Below are 25,207 nucleotides of genomic sequence, written 5' to 3'. Positions count from 1 at the left end.
ATAAGAAAAACTCTACATCAATAATCTATCCAAGCTTCAGCCTAATAAACTTAAGGTTGATCTACACTTCTGTGGAAGAGCCAAAAAACGATGAACTCATATTTCTAATCTACAAGCCCACGTGAACCATAATATTCAGTAGCAGAAAATGCCTCCATCTAGTTCCCTCATTTAAAATTGAAATAAGCATATTTAAATTATAAAAAAGATGTGAAGAAAAATTTATAATCAAATCTGTTTGTAAGTTAGCACTAAGAAAAAAAGAATAAATGCTTGCTTAGACATCAGAGTATCTTTAAGTAAATTCTTATTGTGGCCTTCTTAGGCTAACTTGCAGCAAAAGTAAAAAGTTAATTTTAACATGCAGCTCTACAACTGCCTTAAAATAATGGTATGGATTCTGAAGAATGAAGTCCTATTGATATGACTTAATGTCCAGATCACCACTGATGACACAGGAGACAACAGAAACGTGGCTGGGGAAACACCAACCTTTAATTTAAATACACACATAACACTTGAAACACAGCTAAGATATACCATTTGCAGATGATTGGCTTATGAGGAGGCAGGGACTTGTATCAATCTAATTATGCCAGAGCAAGAGTGTGTCTGTGCATGCTCATGCATAAAAGAAAATTTGTAATATTAATCATATCTTCCTGTGCACAACAAGATCATTTCTTACATAGATGCACAGTTTTCTTGTCCCTTAGAGGTAATAGGAAAAAAAAGACAAAAAGCAGACTAGTGAATTTAGTGACAGAAACATGAAACAAACAAGTTTCTCCCCTAAAGGACAATAATATTTCCATGGCGGGGTTATCAGGTTCATTTACTGCCGAGTGCCATACCTGTTGAAGTTAATGTCTGGATAACTGGAATACTCAGACTTCATCTTCGCATTGCGACGTGGAAAAGTACAGAAGAAAGCATTGGCCAGAAAACTGGCAATCTGCTCCTGTGACATTGTGATGGAGTGATTCATCTTTTGTTTCAGCAGAGGTATTGGCTACCAACAAAAGAAATGAGGGGGAGGAAGGGGCAGGGGAGAAAGGAGGGAAGGAGAGAGAAGAATAATTAGCTTACCCTTTTTGAAAGAAAAAACAGAAGCACAAAATTACATTTATTATATTAGAGCAAGAGTAATTTAGGCCATTGGTAAAGCCTTTAATCAGCAGCACCGTTAAAGTCAAGAACAGTTTATTCATGACAATTCAAAAGGGCTTGCCTGGCAAACTGCAGATTTCTAATCAATAATAAAAAGATCAGGAAAGCACAACTTATCAAACAAAACCATCAGGAATGCAGAGGGGAAAAAATAGATGGGATGTTGCAAATCCTGGGCAAGGTTAAAAACTGAAATAAAAATTCACTTTCAACAGCTGTACAGTTAAGAACCCTCAGGGAATGCTTTCAGCCACAATAACCATGCTTTGAACTTTACAAAGAAACAAGGAAGTCATGCCACAGATGACTCTATGCCACTCTATGACTTGCTTTGAATTTTTTTCCATCCTACTTGAAGAAATAACACTGATGGTATTTGTAGAAAGTGTGTAATTATTGATTCTTTTATAATCCGAATGAACAAAAAGTTCAGCTTCACTTTGGTCTTCAACTTGAAATTTTATTTTACTCTGGCCAGGGTTTCCTTAACATAAAAATAAAGGGGCAGAGGGAAGAAAGAACTCCCTAACTTGAAGCATTATACATCTTTCATTTTATCAGGCATTAGCCTTCTAATTTTGAGCCTTGGCTCACAACATTCATGGTATTTTATTTTTTAAATTGTGTTAATATGAAGTGTGGCAGGGGTACATCATTCTGACTGCTGAGTCCAGTAACCATTATGATAAACCCACTTGACACCTGCTTCCAAAATTCTCAGCTATCATCATTAGCCTAGCTCCAGTACAGCTACATTTTCATTCTTCCAGTTGTGAAAACAGAAACTGCTGTTAATTCCGACTGGTGAATACACAGCCCTGTTTACTCCAGAAAACAAACAAGTTTTCTTTCATTCTTATAACTACTACATTGACATTCACTGAATCTCATTCTGTCTTCTGGCTATTTAATTAACAAGCTATATTATGATGTCTGAAGTCACACAGCTAGAGGGGGGAAAAAAGCCTGAGAAGCTCACTCTAATAAGTTCTATAAACCTTTAAAAACAGAATATTTTAGATAGTGTTATATTGGAACAAATTTATCTTTATGTCTAACCAAAAAAATGAATCTGACAGAGATTTTCACAATTTACATTGCCCAGCAGTAAAAGTATCTAAAAGTCTCACAAGTCTTGTGCTTGCCTTGTCTTCAGAAACTTTGTAGCATTTTCAAACAACCTCCCTCATTGAGTTACCAGCAAAAAAAAAAAAAAAAAAAAAAAAAAAAAAAGTAAGAAATATTCATAGCTTGAAATTATGTATATACTTCAGGACTCTTGCAGCATAAAAAAGTAGGGAAAGATTTTCCCTGCTTATTCCTAATAGAATCAATTCAGAAAATTGTAACAAAGAAGTTTACAAATTGCTGCCACTCTACTAAAATGTTACATACCAAACATCCTCACTTGACCAGCCCTACTCACTTTCATCAGCTTTCCTCCTTACAGAACCAATTCCCATAGCATTAATATAGAATTAGTTAAGGTTTGTATGTGTGCAAGCTCTAAACAGAATAAAGTATGTTCAACTAAATGAAAGTTTTATGAAAATACCAGTTCTAAGATTAAAAAAAATCTAAAATAAAAAATTAGATCGGATTGAAATAAAAAATTAAACCAGATTATTCAATTGTTCCAGTTTCTAAGGTTGATTTTAGAACCTGATTTGTTGTGTGGTCATTTCTTTTAAGAAATGCAAGAAGCAACTTCAGCATAGAGAAAGGAAAGGGTTATTCAAGTTCAGGCTAAAACTGTGACAGTGAGATTTACTTTTTTTTGCATTCTATTACATAATTGCAGATGTGTATTGTCCATTCTGCTCCTTAGGTCTCATCTGCCTTCAACACAAAAATTACAGCTTTTATTAAGAACATAACATGACCCTGATATTTTGACCTCAGCCATCAGCTGCAGTTTGCAGAGAAGTGCTCTGCCACAGAGCACTTGCAGGCTGGGTTTGCTTACCTGGGTGCAAATACTAGGGAGACAGAGTGCCAGCTTGACCATATCAGGAAGAATGGACTGGAACAGATGTTGAGCCTCTGCATCTTCAAGAACCTGTTAAAAAAAATAGAAGGGAAAAAAAAAAGGATTTTACCTCAGAAATAATGATTGAATTAGAAGTTTGTGAAAACAGGACCCATGCAAAAGAAACAAGAAAAAAAAAAAAAACAGGTCCTCTTAGCTTCATACCAAATCTGTACCATTTTCACAGTAGTGCCTCACTGAATTTACCTTGCAATAATCCACTGACTGAGATACAGAAACAAGTCTCAAAAGTTGCAGTTGAGAAAACATGTCACCAAATGCCCTTTAAAGAAAGCTTGAATAAGTTATCATTTTACTCTTTCCAAGGCAATGAACCAAATTTTCCTCTGAAAAAATCACTACTTAACCACAGAAGTACTGGAATAATTTACTCAGATTTCATATTCAGATCATAGACCAAGACAAGTATCTGTGACATCCTCCTATAAAGGACAGATAAAATGCACTCCTGGCTCAGATCAGTGGGCCTCTGCAGCAGCAACAGGAAATCCTATGCAAGAGGATGCAACCTGGGCATTTTCTGCCACCCATGTTCCCTCAAGAATTACAGCCACTGTAACATAGCAGGTGCAGCCTGCCAAGCCCCACATGCTGAGGCTGCAACTTTTCAGTCTCTTCCTGTAGGACACCTGACACTATGACTATTTCGGCTGCCTCACTCTCTCTTTTAACATACTTTCTGAGAAGGGAAGACCAGAATTAACAACACTGAAAACAAACGGGCACACCCACGTTTCACAAAGCCTCTCAAAGCTTTTATCCCCAAGAACAAGTCACATCAAACCTTTCTTTCCCTGTTCTCGGTTCCCCCCTGACACTGTCTGGCCCACTGTGATTGTGTTCAGCTGCCAAAGCCGATCAAGCCAATATGTTCAGAGCAAGTCCAGGATCTCCCTTCCAGCTGCAACTGGCAGTTCTGAGCACAACATCTCACAGCCAAGGTTTAGATGAACACACCCACATGCCTATTCATGTATCACACACCTATTTTTCAAAGATGCAAAAATTTCTTTAAGGTGGGCAATGCTCTCCTAAGAAAAGCTAGGATAAGAGGTTATAAAAAGAAATGCGACATAAAGCGGCACAGCTGCAATGCGTGAAACAGCACAAAAGCCTCAAAACGCTCACAATCTGCTGAATGAAAAGGCTGAAGGAAGATGCAGAGAAAAGCACATTCCTATGCTGTGGAAGTTTTTCCTGTTATCTGTGGATACAGGCATCAGATGTCAGTGGCTGCTAGATTTGCATGCTGCATTCAAGGCAAAAAGCAGAGAGAAGAGAACGCACAACTTGCACTACAGCTGGGGAACAGAAGACAAAGGTCACAGCTCAGTTGTCTCTCTCCATCCTTCCCCTGCAGGGAATCTGTATTTGAGACCAATACTTTCTACCAGTTTCTAGACTAAAAGCCTCAAAATTCTGAAATGGTGGCTTTAAAACTACACAATATTATTTTGCAAGTAACACTTCAAAAATTGATTTGCTACCAGTTTTGCACAAAACCAGCTACAGACAGAATGGATGAAACAGCATGAAGGTATTATCAACTTTATTCTACAACACTTAAGACTAATTGTGAAATCACAGGAACAGATCTTTTTAGTCATATTATCAGGGCTTTGCACTTCACATTTCTACAAAAAGTTTCACATAGGCTTCAGAATATAAAAAAGACACTGGCAATTATCTTGAGAAGGAAAATATGATGCCTCTGACCCAAGACACACTGATCCTCATAAACACTGAAAATATTGTTTGAAGGCTAGTAACTTCTGCTCTTCCAAGATCATTAAAGTAACCATAGAAATATCTTGGCTCTGTTGTCTCCTGCTCCAAGTAATAATATAAAGGAATAAGAGTACTTAGGGAGTTGAAAACCAAAACACAAACAAATGCTCAAAGCACAAACAACTTCTGTTCAGGAAAAGGGGGAAAACATAACAACACCAAGACCTACACAGTTACTCTCTATGCATTATGTATGCTGCTTGTGGAGGCATAAAAATGAGGATTTAATATAAAGTTTTAAAATGAAAGAAGAACTTACAAAGCACAACAAGCCCAGGAAACATGAAAATAATTTTATATGAGGAAGAATCCAAATAATAAGCAAAGTACTTCAGAAAATAAATTTATTTTTAAGATGGGAAATGAGCAAGATGCATCTCTCTCTCCTGTTGCTGACTACATATGCACCTACATATTTACACAGCATAAGTCAAACCCTGAAAACTATGACCTAACCTTTAACATTATCTGCTCAAAGGAAACTTTTCTCTGTTCTTAGGCACAATGTTTTTAAATGCCATAAAGTAACCAAATGAGCATTTAAAGTCTGGAATTTCAGATCTCAACCCATAAAATGAATACATAAGTTACAGCTATTCAAAAACTGACATTTAACCTCAGATGTCTACCAGGCTGTCAAATTCTGATATTCTCTTCCCTTCGGGTAACACTTCCTCTCTTTTAAAGTTGACATATAAATAGTGGCTGCTGTGCTTTGCTGACTGCCACAGACTATACAGTATCACTTATCTGGTGACACATTATGGCACTGGACTCTGTCATAGCTGTCAAGACTTCAACCTTTTCTTTATGCTTCTTTGAAAACAACATAATAATAGTGTGAGGCAATTTCTTCCCAAAACAGAGGCAGGCCAGCAATTGCACAGCTCGGCTCTGATGCAGAATACTAACTATAAAGGTCACTTCTTCTACCCTGAAATCCTACTTTTCCTTCTTCTTACCTTCCTAATAATGTACCAGAGTATGCTTTCTTTTCTATAGTATTTCTATGCATGAGTTTTACTTGATCTCCACTAATTAAAAATGTCAAGATTTAGAGGCTTTTACTGCCCAAAAGTGTTCTCCTTGACTTCTGATTATTTTTACATGCAAATGAAGTGAATTCTTAAAAGAGTGTTCAGTGCCATGAGGACCCCAAATATATGACCATTGATCTACAAATATATGATCATTGAGAGTTCACAGACCTTGTCAAGAACTCCACTGTCACTGCATATTCTCAGCTATGCCAAGTGCAACACAGAGCCTGGTGTTACCTGTGACAGTCTCTTCAGGCTTTGAAAGCAGCAAAAAATGAACACTCAGTCATGGAAAGTAAAAGAATTCCAGGACGTGAGTGCTGACAATATAGCTGTATCTGGCAGACATCCCAGGATACAAATGCCAACCTGGAGAACCTAGCATCAGCAGAGAGAACACCTGGTCACAGAACTGAGGGAAGATTTATTTAGAAGGCAACTCCCTTCAGGAAGCAGTGACTTGTACTGATGTAAAATCCAGCATATTTAGAGTGACATTGCACATTCTACATATTTGATGCTGCTGAAAGAGGAATGTGTTCATTCTATCCATTCAAACACATGCACACACCCCCACACACCACATTTCATCAGCTCCCATGTTCATCTGACAATTTCCTGAGATCCTTCATCTTGCTGATTCTACAGAAAAATAATCTGGAGGTAGGGATAGTCTGCCCCTGCAGTAATAAGTTGAAGCAGCCTACCCAAAAGCTATGCATTATTAGAAGTGTGCAGAGTGGATGTTAAGTGAAAAAGAATCAATTGTGACCCTTGCCAATGTGCTACAAAGGCAGATCTTGGTTGCAACTCTTCTCACTGAAAAAATAGGAATGTTCTAGTCAGAATGAAGTTGTTAAAACAAGCACCTCACTTGGAAGTAAATCTGCTAGTACAGGAACGTCTGTATGAATTCACTAATTTGCTTTTAATTGTGTACAAGTTTTTCAAGGCTACAACTCTGCAAACATTAAGAGGAAGGACTAAGTTTCCATTTTTAAAGGAACTAACATTTGTTTTATAACTTAAGGAATTCTAAAACATGAAATGGTTGTCAACAAGTCTTCATAAAGGAAAATACATTTAAGTACTGTAGCAATTTTGGTTTTAAACAATTGATCAGTTTCTCCTTTCCTTCTTATGCACTGCTGTCCTTTGCAGCTTCCTTCAGTATTTGAAACAAAAACATAAATGCAGTGTTGACTTTATCAGTGCTCCAGCCATGCAAAATACATAGGAATTAAATACATGCAGGGTTATACCCTGGGGGAAAAGTATGTGGAGTCAGAGTTGCAAAGCATGACTTGCTTTTAACCAAAGAAATAATTTGGCAACTCCATCACTATTTTCACTGGAGTGACTGATTAAATGAACAGGACTTAGGGCTCCAATTCCTAAGATGCAAATGGCTCAGCGAGCCGTAGCAGAGGTACGAGCTCTTGGCCAAATCTGCAGTGCAATTTAGCAAAATGAACATTTATCCTGCAGCAAAGAGACCTGACTAAACATGGCTGTAAGTAATGGTCTCTTGTCACTATAAAGCAGTCCTCCAAAATGCAGCGGACGAATGCCTGACAGCCTAATAAGAAGGATCTGAGGTAGCATGGGGTGATAGTGATGGTAGAGAGTTTAAATCTAAATTTGACAGCTCATCAAAGCAAACAAACTGCACATAGGGTGCACAAATTTGGACAGCTCCATCTATCACACAGGAAGGCACAGCCATCATGCCAACAGGCAGCCAGCATGCTAAGACAGCAATGGCTTAATGCTTTCAATTTGTGTGGTGTTATACGCCCATATTAACTTCTGTGGCAGGACAAGGACCAATTGAATCATGTTCTTAAGGATGAAGAGGAAAACCAGAGTGCTTCCTTCAGACTGTGTGTCTCTTATTTTCTAATTCTAATTGATTTTGACCTTCTGACTTTTTCCTTCACAGCTGCCATAATGCTTCATGCTGTCAGTGATCTGAACCATCCACAGTTACTACAGTGAACTTTCCAGTAACAAGTTTCCAAATTATTTCAATATAAGATACCATATGGTTAGAGCTGATAATGCTGAACGAAATAATTGGACAAGCCAAATAAGTTGTATGTATTCTATTTAGAGCAGGTTCATTCTCCTAATTTCAGGAATTTGTTTTTTCTTTTTCCTTCTTCGCTATCTTCAATTTGTCTCAAATAAAATATCTATTTATAGTTCTATAGGGTATTTTGAGGCACACTAAATACTTCAAAGCTGAAAACATTGTCCTTGAAGGTATTTTAAAAATGTGTGGATGTGGTGCTTAGGGATATGGTTTAGTGGTGGACTTTAGTAATTTAGTAGTGGCAGTGCTGTGTTAATGCTGGATTCTGTGAACTTCAGGGTCCTTATCAACCTAAATGGTTCCATGATTTTGAGGCATTTAAACACCTGAGTGTGCTCAAACAATCACAACATGTGCCTGCTCCTCTATCACACTGTTTTCATTCTCTCATCCTTCCAGAGTACTTATTTCCTCCTTCTCCCATCTCATCCAGAAGTCCCCTGCTTTCTGCATACTGTTTAACACTAAACCATGTTGAAGTCTAAATCCATGACTAGAACTCTGCAGTGCCAATAAAACAACGAAATCGCAGGTTATGACACTGAAGTCCTTTACCTGAAAGTAACCAACCTCAGACTGGCAATCCGTACTCCCTTTCTTCCTCTAATCCTTGTCATAGGTGCCTTTAAACATTGCAGAATCCTAAGAGCAGACTTTCTCAATCTGATATTTGGAACAGCTGGGGAAAAACAACTAAACGAACAAACAACAAAAAGGCCCATGCCTCAGTTCTTACTGAGTGACTTTAAAAATTAATATAGTTACATTAAGCCCCCAAAACAAGCTTCACTATGTAGTACTTTCTACAAAGCCTCTCTTTCTGCACAGGGAGGAGATCAATTCTACTTAAAGACATTGTGCAACAACTATCAGTGTACGCACACCCAGACAGAGACACCAGGCTGCAGCCCGGTAACTCATATGCCTCTGTAAAACAGACTCCTCATAATGTCAAAAACTGTACATATTAACAAGACTGAAACATAGAAGAAGTGTGGGGTGGAGGTGTGGTGTGTGTGCAATCTAGTTCCCATTTGATCACGTCAATGAATTTCCAAAACTGCAGGAAAGAATACTCTGCTCTGCTTCTTCCAGTTCCCTTACAAAACTAATCCAGTAGAAAACACACTTAGCTTCTTCCAGTTCCCTTACAAAACTAATCCAGTAGAAAACACACTTAGCTGTCAAATCCATCCCATTTCTTGAGTGTTTGTGTGATTAGAAACAAAAGGAAGGACAAAGTAATCTTTGGAGGAAAGAAGAAAGAAACCGTAACACTGGATTATGCAGAGAAGAATCTTATTTGAGAATAAGAATGCTGCTGACATTTATCAAAACCACAAACTGACACTCCAAAAGGAAAAAAGAAGACAGCTTACAAGGCAGAGGTTAATTTGGTTATGTTTAATTTTTTCCCCCCAGAGGCAAATGCATGTCTTCTGCCAATCCAACTCTGGAATAATCTCTCAGGTGTATCATCTTTAACAACTGCTGCTTTGTTCTCAAAGCTTTTAAACATTCTAAATAAAATCTGAGAGAAGAATGTGTGTTTATTTTTCAATCTCCTCTTAATGGTTTTAGAAGCCCAGTTTATACTTCCAAGGAACTGGAAATTTAACCTGTTATTTTCACTACTCTTCAGGCCACCAATAGCCTCTAAGCTGCAGCAGAGTGATTCTGTCATGGCTAGAAGCATCCCAGCCATTTCCAAAGCAGTGGCAGAGTCCTGGGATGAAAAGTCAAACACCACTTTCTAAGTACTTTTAAGTTATTCCAGGGAAGTAGAGCAGTGGAGAGGACAATGTCCTCGTCTCTACAGAGGAGCTGTAACATGAGGGGAATATAAAGTACTTTTCTGATAGAAGTTACCAGTGAAAGTGATCCGTTTCCAGGCTTATTCAAAACTTTAATCTCTCTCCATACAGTAATAGGGGAAAAATATTTACTACTGCTATGATTTATAAAACATTATTAAACAACAGTGTAGAAGTATTTGAAAGCCTTCATATACTAAATACATTCTGCATCCACTTTTGAAACGTTGGCACAAAAAGCTTCATGAGACAACACAGCTGTTACCCTTATGAAAACTGTATTTTCTTTAACATGCCAAAACACCAAACCAAAACAAAAAAAAAAAAAAAAATCAAGCACAGGCAGAAGGGAAAAAAAAAGGATCAAGTAAAGACAAAACTCTACCACTGCAGATTTTAACCAATCTATAGACCATTTTTTGCTTGACTGTCAGTATTACACAGGCTCAAAATGACCAATAATTAAAGAAAAATATCCAGTAATTACAATTTTATTGGCCAAATAAGACCCTCTGACCATCTTGAGGGTACACACCTTGACACCTTTGTAAAGCTGCTCTTTAAAGAATGCATGGCAGCAGTAAACAAACTCTCCAAGAAAGCCATATAAGCAAATTCAGTTTTTCAGACAAAAAGGAAGGAGGATAAAACCCAGGAATATAGCTACAGTCCACTTCATTTATACTCCATAGTCATCCTAAAAAATGGCAAAGCCTCTTTATGATTTCCCTACCTACATGTACATCTTTTCAGCGAGCATTTCTCTTGAAAGCTTTAACCATCAGGGTCTGTTTTGTGGGGCTTTTGTATTCTAACTGCTCAATACATTATAAATAAAATTTTAAAAAGATCCAAAAGCGCTAAGCAGCTCAGGAAAGCCCCCCACAACAATGACTAAACTTCTCTTAGTCATTTGGGATACATAGGCAAGCACAGAAAAATGGTGACTTAGACATAATAAAAAGGAAGTAAAGAAATCTATTCAACAGTCCTCTGACCCCAAAACAAAACAAAGCAAGTATCACAAGGCAGCCTTTAAACCCAGAATTTTAGGGGTTTTTTTATTTCATTTTTCAAAGAGGAATGTTGTCAATACAGTGAAAAACTATGAAAGAGACACTCAGAATGTGTCTTTACATAGATCTTTGTTAAAGCACTGAGTATCCACAAGCACTTGAGACACAGTATAATTTTATCTCTGCACCTGCTATGTGCAGCTATCCCTTCCCTGACAATTCCAACTCAACAGTCATTGTGACAGTGCTTACAAAACACCACTTAAAACATACTCCACTCTTCTGCCAAGACAGTACAGAAAACTAAGAATAAGCCTGTAATTCAATGCTCTTTCTCCTCTACAATGCCTAGTTTCTAATGTTTTGAATGTGTACAAGATGCATATTGGCCCACCACAGAAAAGCTCACCTTTTGTTCAATATGGGAATAAATTCCTTTCTGCTGCTGTGAAAAGAAAACCCTTCATGGCACACTCAAAAGACCTTTTCAGTTTAGATTTTAAAAAGGTAATCTGATGTAATGAAAATTGCTTGAAAACATCTGGACTAAAGTAAAATCCGACAAGGAGCAATGGATAGGCTATTTTCAGCCTTGGGACATTCTTTTTCTGGCTTAAAAGCCTACATTTGTAGTGCTGACATCTCTGTACAATGCTCGCTTCTGTTAGTACTGTCCAGACAATTATAAAAATGATTTATCAAAAACCCAGCCACCAGAACAATTTGGTACTTCAAAATTCCTTCTATTCCAGTTTCACTGATTACAGCAATTGCTTTTTCAAGCAGGTCATTCAAACAACAAAACAAACAGGAAAGACTGTCATGGCTCAAAAGACCTATGAGGAGACAGGAGTGGGGTGAAACCTTATTAGAACATAAGGATTTCCCAAGATATGCATATACTTAACGGTAGCAGTGTTCTGTGCTTGGTCTTCTTCAAATGAATGAAAATCTAGAGCTCAACCATAATCCAATTAAACTATACTGCATTTGCATCATCTTCACATGTTGCGTTTATAGTCCTTTTTTTAGATTAAAGTAATTCCAGGTAATTTGAAAACTTTCTCAAGTTAACTTTGAGGTTATTAAAGATAATATTATACACCCACAAAAGACAGTGCGGTTCTGTGGCTGGCTGCAATTCTGCAATTTGAAGTGGTGTATGTCATTGACAAGACAGTTCTTAGTTTTATTCAGTTATCTCAAAATGCAGCCAATTCTTCTTAGAGAGAAAAAAGACACACTGCCAATATTTGCATGTCTGATTTTTTTGCTCAGTTCTCTATCATTTAGTATGCTCTACTGTAACTCAATTACTTGTATCTGACATTTTCTGAAAGTAGCAAGTTCAGCCCAAACATGCTAGTATGTTAGGTAGTAGCATACATTTAAATGAGAAACTACACTTTGGCCAAAAACTGCACTAAGCACATTCTGTAGATATTATCCCAGGTTTTACAGGTCTGCACCACAGTCAGCAACACACATGTGCTAGGTGTTCCAGTGAAATACATTAGTGTTCTTCCATTTACTTTAATTATTCAGAATGCTAAATTTACATGGGAATCAACAGCAAATATGCAATTACTGGCCATTAAATAGATTGATTGGCTTCAACAGCTTTCCCAAAAGACAGAAAGGCCACAAGGTATCCATACCCAGGCACTGCAGACACCAACACAGTTTTCTCTATACTAGAAGCAAATCTAACAGTTGGAAACTGAGTATCACACAGTGGAGAGTGTCTTTGTAAAGACACTGATAGCATATACCCTCTAAGAATTCCTACTTGAGTCAAGTAGGCACCAGGGGTTTAGAGAGAGCCTGGAAAAGCAAATTTTGAAAGGCATTAGTGCCTTAAGTGATTCAAGCATTTAAAATGTCAATGACCTTTAGTATTTTTGCCTCTTAGAAAAGTCTGTTGTATAGATGCCATACCTTCCTGTCAGCAACATCTCATATTGCACACTATGCAACAATAGACCCTGCATGACAAGGCCACTTGTCTCAACTCTCAGCTTCAATCCAGCCAAGCCATAAGAATGTAAAAATGGACAATAGTTCCATGTACAACAGAACAACAATAGAATGAAAGCACACCAGCAAAGGATTCCTGGAAAAGTCTAGCAGCAAGAAGCACAAGTAATCAGCAGCACTTCCTCATCTGCAGTAACCAGTACCAGAAATTCCTAGAGTCCACCAAAATATCTCTGTGGGTGTCAATGAGATCTTTTTAACAGCAATTTCTCCAGGTTCCTTCAAAACCTGATGCAAGGCCATAGCATCCTCTAGCTGCCCTGACAAGGGGTTCCACAGCATTCAGTATCTCAATAACTACTTTTGTCTGGTGTTGAAACCCTTGCCTGCTAAGAATGCTTATCTGGTGTACCTTAACTGCTTCACTAGAAGAATGAACAGTCATTTCCTCTTCACCCTCTCTTAATTTCTTTTGGACAGCACTGTTATACCCATTACTCATGTCCCTCAACTAACATGCAAAGGTGAAATGATCCTAACTTATTTAGATATTTCTCATATGGAAACTATTACATACCTTTGCATCACTCCTGACTCCTTTCCCTGTATCTTCTCCATTTTCTAAACTTTCCACCAAGATGATCAAAGACTCCAGACAAACAAAATATAGTTATGGATCCACTGTATTGTACCTGCAAGAGGTATTGTGATCCATTTGTCAGACCAGCAGCTCAGAGACCACCACTGCCTATGCCACACAAATTTACCTAAACTCAATCTCTGCTCTATGCCATTTTCCTCTGTTCCTGAAAGGGCAGGACAGATGCAAGCAATAAGAGGAAGAGTTCATTGACAAGAATTACGCTTAAGCACTAAGAGACTTTAAAGCAATATAATAAAAACAAAGCATGTCCAGCACAAGGAGACCAATCTAAAGCAGCAGACCATGTGATTCTCTTAAATGACAGAGCCCTACTATTCCCTTTAGATAAAGTTGCTGTTGTCATAGGTTAGTCTAAGGCATAAGTCCTGAATGACTTAAGTAGACTTTTTATTTCATACACTTGAGAAAAAGAAAAATAACTTAGTTTTACCTGGTATGGCAAATCTAGAAGAAAGAAAAATTAAAACTACTACAGTACATAGCACTATTGAGCAAAAGCATGTAATTAATACCCAGCCCATCATCACTCCCAGAAATAAAGCTCATCTGTAACACACTGTTGGTTCCAATAAAATTCCATCCATAATGGTTTCCTTACATTTCCTTTTCTGCCTTTTCTGTTGCTTACTCTTTCCTGGCTTCTAGGTAACTTCTGGGAAAAGAGATGCAAGGATGACTTCCAAGTGACAAGAATTTTGCACATAAAAATAATAATATTAGCACTAATAACTTTCACCCACTAAGTAATAGCTTGAAGAAATCCTAAGCATGTATGCCAATATCAACAGACAGATGGCCAAACAAATTATTACAACACTATTAATTCTGTAGAGAACAGCAAAAAAGTCAGATATCTGAAGTAAATAGCCACCAAGATCTTTACATACACTGTTCTATGAACAAGTTCTATGTTCTATACACAAGTTCTATGAAATTGTCAAAAGAAACAGAAAGGAATCCAAACATCCCAATTTACTTCACTGTACAAATGGGAATTATACTTCCACATATTAACTGAATTCAAGAGAATCTTTTGGAAAGTGTGAGGGCTCCCTCTTCTGACAACACTTAGACCAAACTGCAGAATTTGCAGGCTGCGTTATTCCGGAAAAAAATCTTGGCTCACATACAAGGTATTTATTTCCTATTAGTTAAGAAAGCTGAGAGTGTTTTCATCTTAAGGGAAAATAAACCTAAGGCAAATAAACTGGTAATTATTGTTATTATAAGAAAATTGACTTGAATCTTACAAAGTACTGTTTAAAAATAATGCATATTTTGACAGTATAGCTTGCAAGGAACTACTTAAAATAGGAAGCCCAATGCAAGACTGATATGACAGTATTTAGGAGATTAATAGATGAGGTGAGCTGTGCCCATAATCAGAAGATAAAATAACAAAAGGCACTTTATAATCAAATGCAGACCTATTGAAGTAATATCTGAATAAACCTCAAAACAGACACCACTAGATTTACAGACACAGCTCCCTTCTAAATCAGACTACAAAATCCTTGGTTAAGCAGGCACTGGAAGTCAATAGTGCCCAATGATATAAATACATACCTGACTCTGGTTTTATCTTTTTCTTTTAATATATATTTGTGACCACATCTCCTTCTGTTGAGAGGCTGCCACTCCCTTTGGGCTAATTACTCAGGCCAGCTTTCCTTTTAACCAACCCCCTCAAACCTTGGCTGGGCAAATCTGAAACAGCTCCTCTGTACCCTCAAAATCATAGGCTAAACCAGAAAATGCACAGGCTAGTGCTAAGCCCTTAATTATTAACTCATAAATACAATAAATTCAAAAGCACTACAGCTCACTACAGCCAGTCATTTCCTCAGAGGATGTCAACTTTCACACAAGAGCTGCTCACTTAAACAGACTGCAAGCATTCTTTGAAAGCAGATGCCTTGTTTATTTACAAAACTTGCTAAGTTCACACTTCCCTTAATAATGGGAAAATTCAAGCATTTCTCTGCAAAATCTATCCTCTCACACGTCCTGTTCACGAAACTCAGTATATTCGACACAGCAAGCCAGGGCTTGCTTTTGCTCCTGTGGTCTACAAGAGGCAATTCTGTCACAAGCTCCTCACTGTTTCTTATTTAAAATACTCTGCACACTCTTTTAACGTGGCTGAAAATCTGTGTATGAAACAGATCTCCACCCTTCATCTGAGAACCACACAAATAAATCATCATTCCCAGGATACAGAAATTTCCTTTTCATCCTCATGAAAGATTGAAGCCTGAGCTCCAGTTTATTTCCCTATTGTTCCCTCTCCTCTGGAGACAGCTGCTATTACTTACGCTCTCTGGCTTATGATCTCTGAATCTAATGACCCACAGTTTCCAAAATCCCAAATGCACACTGTGAACACATCAGGACAAGCTCAGTTGTGCTTGTAGCAATATGATGCAAATCTGGTACATTCCTGAGTCAGATTTTTAACTGAAGAGCACTCATACTTTAAAACATTCTAAGTTAAGTATGTAAACTTCAGTAACACACGAGTGAGCTCAACAGGCCAAGTTAATTTCGCTTAGCAGGACAGTCAATAGGAGCAGGGACTGACTGTCCACAGCCTCTACCATGAGCCATGTCAGCCACCCCCGGGATGAGAGGGGGGAGCACTATATCTGCAAGATGGATGAGCACAGCAGCTCTCGTGGCTTGCAAGTATGATACCTCTGGGATTTTTATAGGTGCCTATCGTCAGTAGTAATAATGCTGTGCTGCATGCAGAAGAAAATTCATTCTGTGAAAGAGCAGTCCCCACACACAATGGAGACAGGCAACAGAGAGAACAGAACAGCTCCTCTGATCACATGCCCCCAGCAGACACCTATTTACATACATAACAAAATTCACTTCAAATCAAATTTCGTTTCCACTGAGTCTTAATAGAGCTTAGCAAACCCCTCCCAAGAAAACAGGTATGTGTGCTTTAGAAGTACTTCTGAAGTACTGAAGAAAAATACAAGAATTTCTACTGCATCTCATTTAACCTTTCGTTATTAACATAGTTTAACATTTCATTATTTAACTTTTAACATTTCATTATTAACATAGTTTCTAATTGTCAATCAGGATGTACATTAATATTAGTCCAACTTGCATTTGAGACGCACTATTCATTTATCTTTTCCATTCTCCCCATGAAAGTACTAACACCTAATACTTGAAACTATAAAATCCATCCCAGTCTTTCAAAGGCTCTACAGTTTAAATTCATCTCACCAAATAGCAAAGTCTTCCTGCTATACCAGCAAAGCACAGTTTATAAAGACACCACTACAATATAATATTAAAGTTTAACAAAAAAGAAAAGAAAGACCAACACACTTTAAAACAAAAAAAAAAACATTACACTGGATATATTAATGCAATTTCTTAATAAATCTGGTTGTCATAAAACAGGAAAAGGGCATTTCTCACCTTAACTTCAGGAAGCTTAGAGATTACTGAAGAACCCAAATTACATGTATAAAATTTAAAATTAAGTCAGTTTATAAAGTATAAATATTGTTTCAGCTAAGTTACCAGCTAAATAGCTGCTCACTTAGATATCTGACAACTGGAAACATTTACTCTTGAAAATTACAATAAAGCCAAAAGCATTGAGACATGTAGGCAAGATAATGACTTTTACATTACTTTTCTTCCTATTTTAAATCAACTTGTTTTACCTTCTCACAGAAGTCAGTAAGAGCTGTGAAGTCCCATTTCTTGGAATAAGCAACATTGTACCTCAATATGGCCTCCTAAGGAAGAAGCACAACAAAACAGAGCTAATTATTAATGGAAGAAAATGTATTTTAGGAAATTTCCTTATTGAAGGAACAGCACCATCTGGTGGCTAAAACCTGCCACAGAGCCTACCAAAATCCGTAACACTTAATTTGCTCTATTAATAGAGAGCAAATCCTCTCTTTTGGGTTTAGCAATGAATAAGCTTCACTCTATGGGGTTTTTTCTCCTAACACAAAATAAGACAAGGCATGCATATGTCCCAACAAACAAATGTTCCCCATCCCATGCTTGCTCTTGTTAACAGTACTAATAAAAGTTATTTAAGGTATAAAAGCAATATAGCACAAGTTGTACTAGTTTAGGAACTTAAGGAATCAGAACCACAGCAAATTAAATAGACCCTTTACAACAATACCACCCTTAAAAAAATCACAAGAAAAAAATACCAAATAAAATAATCTCAAGGGAATTCTCCTCAGTTGCTGGGGAAGCTCTATTTGTTCATTTAAAGTTTATCTATAGCTTTTGCATCCCCCTCCTTCCCTGCCTTTCACGTATAACCTAAATTACATTATTCTTCACCAAAAAAACATAATAGCAACTCTAAGCTGCTCCAATATTCATGTTACTGTAAGACTTTGTGCCAATATAACTGTAAAAGTTATCAAGAGCATTAGTCTCCAAAATCTACAGATTTTTGTCATTTTAGTGATTTTAGTGGAGTGAACAGATGCGAAGAGTTACTATTTCCAACTCTCTCACCTGTGCATCCCCGACCATCTGGCTACACAAAATCCTCATGCTATGTTTACCACAGACTAGTATATACTGCTGGACAAACACAGTTTTGTGTAGACTTCAAAATGGCAATTCATTTAAATAATCTGAATAAATTCATTGGTAACACTTAGTACTCATTAAGAACCTTCATTCTTAAGAAATCCCTTGAACAGCAGAGACTTTTTCGTAATTTATTTTTCTAGGTCATTAAGCCAGAATCACTGGCAGTATATAGACAACCTGAATGTATTTATATGCATATAGACTTGGTTTCAAACTGACAGGCTTACCTTCAAATCATGTGAGCAGGTAAATTTGTTAAGTAAGGCAGTTTGGATTAGTTCCCATCGACTTCCAGCAGTTCTATCTCCATTCTTGAAAGTAAAAGCCCAAAACAAAGTCAAATTAAATTACTTAAAACATAAAGAAACATTTACTGTCATTTGCAAAATTGGTAAATGAAAAGACTGAGTGTATTTAATAGAGGCTATAAGAATTCTTTGTTTCTGAGTCGAGTATCAATAATCATTATAGAGTTTTTACTACAGTACACACTCACTGATTATATTCACCCTAGTCTGAAGTATTTCAATGGGTATGTTTAAGTGTCAAGCAGTGACAAGAAATACCAGACCAACAAAGCATGTGCAGGGCTAATATCTGCAATTGTTTGAGCAGAACAACAGTCAGATACACCTCACTATCAGCAATACCTGACAGAGTATTATAATCAATCTGTGCTTACAAATTCATTCACTGTTGAAATTGCAAACTGATTCACACACTCAAAATATATAAATATGTAAGTAAATAAATGTATCATTTATAAGGAGTTCAAGTTTACACTCTATACAAGTATAGAAATATATATATATCATCAAATCATTGGCTAAGTAAAATAATTACCAGGAACAAAAAAGGTCTTCTGCTCTGTCTGAAGCATCATGACCCAAAATCCAGTTTTTCAGACTTGATTTTCTAATTCCATAGTCAGTCTGACAATTGAGCAAATGCAGTGAACTGAAAATTCATCTATGTGGAAAGAAACTCATTTAATCACACAACTGTAAATACTTAATCTTACCTCATCCTCTACAGGGTATAAATTTTGTTCTGAGCAGGGCATTTTAACATGCTTGTTGTCCCATAAATCTTTGTAGTGAGTTGGAAAAGGTTTAGGTACCTCTCCTTCCCTCAGAAGATCTACCTGTAGCACAAAAGTATGGGGGAAAAAAAATCAGACTCTACTTTCAAGTTTTTAAGTGGAAGAAATAAAAAGTAAGCAAAAACACAGTTTAAAAAGCTCTCATCTACAGCAATCCTTTTTAGAAAGGGGAAAGCTACAAACTGACCACATGATATCTACTCAGAAAAAAATCCATCTGTTAATCTTACATTATACTTGTTGAAAAGAATGCCATCTTAACACACTCAAATAAAGGCAATATATTCAATTACTATATATCCAATCACTAGCTAAAGACTTCCTCAGTTATCAATTTAAGTATCTACATATTTTCATCCAAGTATTTTCAAAACATAGTTACAAATGTAACCATAGTCATGTACAGAAATAGTAATTTTAACCTAACACTGAAAGGGATGAGGAATCATTATAGCTAGAGCAATGTCTCACGTTTACTCCACAGAACATCAGAAAAGTAAAAAAAAAAACAACACACCACATTCTTAAAGACTTAATTTGCTATTCAGCCCTCTAGCAGCACTAAGTCTCTCAGAATAAGTCTTTAAACTCAATGTGCCTTTCTTTTGGTTGGGATTTATCCATCACCCCATAGTTTTCTGGTCACGTTTGTTTCAACAATAATTGGATTGCATACTACTCCAAAGGATTAAAGGAAAACTTATCAGATTTGATATAAAATGCAGTGGCAAAATTGCAAGAAACTGCTTCATTCTTCCTCTTTTCCATATCTTGACTATCTTGAGCCTCTTGTATGTTTTGAGCCCAAACCAGAATCACATTAAAATGAAAACATAGCATGAAAATGTTGGAAGTACAATTTTACTTGTAGAATTTACGACTCAGTCAAGGAAGCACTCACAATCCCCCACAAAACAAAAATACTTGCCCCTAACAAGACTGAGGCAGCAAAACCCTGCTTTTCATCTGGATCTCAATATCCTAATTCTATGCACCAGAAGAGCCAATTTTCAGGAAATCAGTTGCCCCAGTCCACTTGTAAGGAATGGCAAGACAGCTGGCATTTCCCATTACTGAATACTAGAGGCAGAAGTTTGGCTCGAGGCACTGCAGTGCATCACTGTACCCTGACAGTCACGGTGTGGGCGGCCGAGGGTCGCAGGTGAGGCAGACGGGCCCCACACGCCGGCATCCTCCTCATCTCTTCAATCGGGGTTCCAAACCATTTCTTGTTGGCTGGCAGAGGAGGTGGTGTATATTTAGCAGCCTTCCTTCCTGGCCTCTGGGGCTTGAATTCACACTTTTCTTTCCTGCTGTTAAAATACAATGCATTGAAACATTTTATTTCCACTGAAAAAATTGATGGGCAAATACACAAACTTCCACCCCAGGATGACAATGACAGCAGTCAGTTTATTTGCCAGCCTTTGCTGCAGCCTTAGGCCAAAGCTTTATTTGGGGAGAACTTCCATCACCACCAACCTTCCCCTCCCCAGGACACACAAGTACATGTCTACCAAAACACTCTTCTCTACAGGCTGACAAAACCCTTCAGAGAACCGCAGTGGGTTAGCAGAGCAGGGTACTCCTCTGCAGAGCCATGCTCCTTCCCAACAGGATCTGTTTATCCATGGACAATGCCCCAGTAAAGATGTGCAAAACTGCTTTCTTGCCCTACATGAAGGACTTGAGTCAAGTCAAAGAATTGCATGTTATACCAAAATACAGAGTCCTTTTGTTTCTGTTCACTCCCTAGACACTTATTCACCTTCTCAGCTCCCACTGATAACTAAGGTCTTCAGAGCAGAGATTGTCCTTTTGTCCTTACACAACACTCGGCATGCAAAGTCCTGTGTAATGCTCAGGGCTCCTGTTTCCATTGCTGCAGTGCAATCACCAGTCCTTCTCTCTCCCAAATTATGAATAGAGCCCAACAAAACAAAACAAAACAAACCCACCCAAACTCAAAAACATCAACAAAAAACCTCAAACATCTCTACAACTGCTCTCAAAAGTGAATTTTCCCATGTCTATTTCAGTTAAAGCACCAATAGCATTGATAGTTCAACAAAACAGATTCGCTATTTTGACAGATCAAACTAACAAGAATTCTAAGAATTGCACTGGACAAACATATCCTTCAAAAACCCCACAAACAGCCCCATTAAAAATAAGTAATTTCAATCTTAGATCAATTGTCTTTATATGTTAAAATACATTTTGCAGAACTCTTTACACAATCCACGTCTCTGAAATTCTATCACCAAAGAGGAAACTTCCAAGCACAAAAAAAACAGATGAAGAGGCAGACAGAACACTACCTTTTCTCCTCAACTTTAGGTATCCTCATGAAGTGAGAAGTGATTTTGGAGTCTCTCTTCACACCCTGTTTTGCACCTTTGCATTCTGATGATGGAGCAGGAGATATCCCAGGTGCCTTTGTATGCAGAGTGTCCTCTTTAACAGAATTATCTACTTCTTCAAAGCTTTCACAGCCCTTGGCAGAAAAACGTGATTTCCTTGACTCCAATTCAGCATCCCCATATTGAATTCTAAAAGATTTGTTAATTGGTTTTGACATATTAATCTCCTCTCGTTCATCCAGAAAGGGACTTGTTTCTTCATCAGCCTCTGACCCATGGCAGCTATTTTTAGAATTATCCACATCCATCGGTGACTCTGGTTCACTTTCTTTCTCAAAAGCAGGTGAGTCCCCTGAACTGCTCTGACATTTGCTGAGTTTCCCAGGACCTCCAAGATCAGATATACAGGCATCACAACCAGCATCTGAAAGTGGACTTTCTGGAACTACATCCCCTTCCTCTCGCTCACCCGTTAGACAGACAGAATTGCAACTCTTCAGCTTCTGTGAATTGCATGAAGCCACTTGTCCATCTGTATCGATGTCTTTTGAAGAAGGTTTTGAATTTCCTGTTTTTGAAGTCCGACCTGCTGATAATTTCCTCTGAGTCCAAGCGGCACTGCATTCTTCAGAGCCTCTCTGCTTGCCAGCTTTGTGCATCTGATCAATGTTGGCATTTTTAAAGAGGTCTGCAGACTGCAGCCCCTTCACAGGATCTGTATCTAAGACAGCATCTTTTTCCTCAGCCTCCCAGTTACACATGCTGCCTGTCTGAGGCAGATTTACTTGCTTTGCACCAACTTCCACCGATATTTTTGCATAATTCTGCTGACAAGTATTCTCTAGCTTTTTCACATCATGCTCACAAACGTTCTCTTTTTTAATGGAAGTCATCTTAGGATTTGCTTCAGTATTGTTATTAATTTTGCTGTGCAAGCTGTGGAAAAGTAAGGGAATTCAACATCTTATTTCCAAATGAAATTTCTGTGCATATTTTTTAAGGAACAATGATAAATAACAGAAAGTACAGATTTTTATTCATTCTACTCTGTAAGTGAACACTACCAGAAGCAACAGGTTTTACTGCACCGAGGACTGTAGCTCACTAGCAACCTATTTCCATTTAAAGGCTCCAAAGGATGGTCAATCAGCTGCTTACCTCAGGAATCTATTCCAGTCATTCCTTATCTTAAATCTAAACATTATGAGGCTATTATTTAGCTATTTTCTCCAGATGAAAAAATAAATGGAAGTTGTGATGAAGTCCTCCATAACTTTTATTTTTATCCATTAAATACAATGAGCAAGGAAATTAATGGTTTTATGGCCATTTCCTCAGAGCTACAAATTCATCAAAGAAGAGGCCGCAGCAGTCCATAGTCTCCTATTACTTCCTTACTTTTATAAGCAGCCCATGACTTCAAAAAAACTCCACACAAAAGCTCAAGTAAAATATATTTCAAACTGATAATAAAAATTAAAAGATACATTAAATCAGGAGGTTTTTAAGAGAAAAATAACCTGATTTGCCTTCATGTAAGGCAGGGCAGGATAGAAATATGTCCTAATGATAACACAAGGAAATGAATTGAGTTTTGTATGACCAGATGTCAGATAGTCATTTCATATTTACATACTTTATGTGCCACATAATTTATGTGTCAGTGTATTGATAAAGAAAATTACTTAGAGGACTCATGAATATTAAAAAAAAACCCTGACTAGTCTTGGTGAATACACTACTCTGAACAGTATCTTCTCCTGAATGTATTATTACAACACTGTATACTCTCAATGCAAACTGAGTACACTAAACTCTGTATGTCTGGTCACTGCCCAGCTTCCCATTTACACTAAGTAAGAAAATATACAATTCCCACACCATCCTAAATTCAGCTGCTGGACATTTTAATAGACTACAGATTCCTGAAGGCATTAACTTTCTCCATGAATGGTAACAGATCCTCTTCTAAAAGACCGCTCAGGATAAGGAGAGATGATAGCTTGGAGCTGCATCCATAGGGTGATTATTTGAAAACAAGGGATCATAGAGGGCTTTATTTCATGATAATTTAACTTCCCATGTATGCATTTATTCCTGCAAATTTTGATGAACAAAAACGAGAGTTATGATACTGCTGCCATCTCAATTACTCTTTAAAGGTACTGACAATATCTATTGCCAACTTTAGAAATTAAATCTAACACAAAGACAAATTTAAATTAAAATTGTCATGTTAACTGCAATAGAAAGGCACATGAAATGTTTACACAACAAATAGGCTTCTTAAAGTTGCCTAGGCTCTAATCTGTCAGCAGGGATGGAGAAGGTCATAGAAGAGCAGTACTCTAAAGGGAATTTAAAAAAAAAAATTAATATAATTCATTCCCTCCTTAAGAATCCTCTTAACACCCTTGATTTAGTGGAACCCGTATGCCTGTAATTAGCCCTGCATACTTCTGTGTTAATCACTATCACAAGTCCTCCCAGCTATTTTTAGCACTGCTATGGACTTGGATCTCTATTTATTAGCAAACACCAAAGAAAAATAAACCAGCACATTTACAACTGCAACTACAGAAAAATAATATCTGATGTTCCTCTGCACCAGACAGCTAAACTCTGGAGTATAACTTTAAAGCAGCAGTGCAATCACTGCTCCTGACAGACCACTGAAAATATCAAATTTTACCTGGTATCATTCAGCAGCAAAAATTTGTAACATCTTCCATAAAAAAACCTTCAATGCACATTTGAGCAACTGTAAATTCTGGCTGCAATTAAACCAAGCTGCATATGTTTAAACCACAATTGCAGTTCAATGAGACAAACCAAAACAGATTTTTGTCTGTAAATTAACAACGGTGAGTTGGTCGCAGGACTATCACTGCACATCTGCAGCTGCTGGTGCCCTATGTGAAACAAAATGAAAGCAGAACTTGACCTAAGACAGAATGATTTTACAACTAAATTGATCAAGAGTTTGGCTGCCACTGGAACAGTCTCATTTTGCCTTCCTTTGCTACAGGTTCCTAACTCTTGCTTTGCAGGAGCAGATGTATTAATTCACCTAAACAGTGACATGCTTCAGGAATCTCTGTCAGCAGTAAGTTTGGGCTTGGGTGTTTCAAGAGGATGGGAAGGGGAGCAGTTAGCTGTTTGTAGTGAAAGTATCTGTTACTCAAGAGGATGAGCCAAGGTAAGGAAAGCAGCAGAAATGGGGCTGCCTCCATGTAGCCAGCTGTACTGGCAACCTGCACTTCTAGCTCCCACCAGACCCCCTCGAAGAACAGAACTTCTGAACAAGTTTATCTTGTGCTTTTTACCTTTTGGACTCCGTTGTCTTGGGTCCTTTATTCTCCAACCAACTGGTAATTGTCCGCTGTTTACAAACTGAAAACCACAGTTCACTGTTACTACATGAAACATGATAAAACTGCAACATCATTGCATATGAAAAAGGTAACTTGTACTGGGTGAAGATAAAAACACCTCCAATTAAGCCCTCATTAGCATCTCTACTATA

The 25,207-nt window shown here is 37.5% G+C and overlaps 1 protein-coding gene across 7 annotated transcripts in view; it reads right to left on the bottom strand.

The window, feature by feature from the left end:
* PARG (poly(ADP-ribose) glycohydrolase) overlaps nucleotides 1-25,207 on the bottom strand; it is a 60,041-nt gene that overhangs the window by 31,700 nt on the left and 3,134 nt on the right. For 4 of the 7 annotated variants that reach the window (XR_011001251.1, XM_068197252.1, XM_068197256.1 and 1 more), the window contains exons 2-9: nucleotides 25,008-25,074; nucleotides 21,640-22,617; nucleotides 20,445-20,631; nucleotides 19,238-19,360; nucleotides 18,444-18,527; nucleotides 17,310-17,384; nucleotides 3,137-3,229; nucleotides 855-1,012 (exon numbers count right to left, since the gene is read on the bottom strand). Coding sequence is in view for 6 of the 7 variants with exons in the window: in XM_068197252.1 (XP_068053353.1) it covers nucleotides 855-1,012; nucleotides 3,137-3,229; nucleotides 17,310-17,384; nucleotides 18,444-18,527; nucleotides 19,238-19,360; nucleotides 20,445-20,631; nucleotides 21,640-22,617; nucleotides 25,008-25,074 (1,765 nt within the window). In the remaining variant the exon portion in view is untranslated. Of the gene's footprint in view, nucleotides 1-854; nucleotides 1,013-3,136; nucleotides 3,230-17,309; nucleotides 17,385-18,443; nucleotides 18,528-19,237; nucleotides 19,361-20,444; nucleotides 20,632-21,639; nucleotides 22,618-24,373; nucleotides 24,530-25,007; nucleotides 25,075-25,207 lie in introns of those variants that run through there. The other 3 variants (XM_068197254.1, XM_068197251.1, XM_068197255.1) reach the window with 3 other exon arrangements.

Source organism: Anomalospiza imberbis, chromosome 8, assembly GCF_031753505.1.
Source record: "Anomalospiza imberbis isolate Cuckoo-Finch-1a 21T00152 chromosome 8, ASM3175350v1, whole genome shotgun sequence".
In the NCBI taxonomy this organism is placed as follows: domain Eukaryota; kingdom Metazoa; phylum Chordata; class Aves; order Passeriformes; family Viduidae; genus Anomalospiza; species Anomalospiza imberbis.
This window is presented reverse-complemented; position numbering and strand designations above follow the sequence as displayed.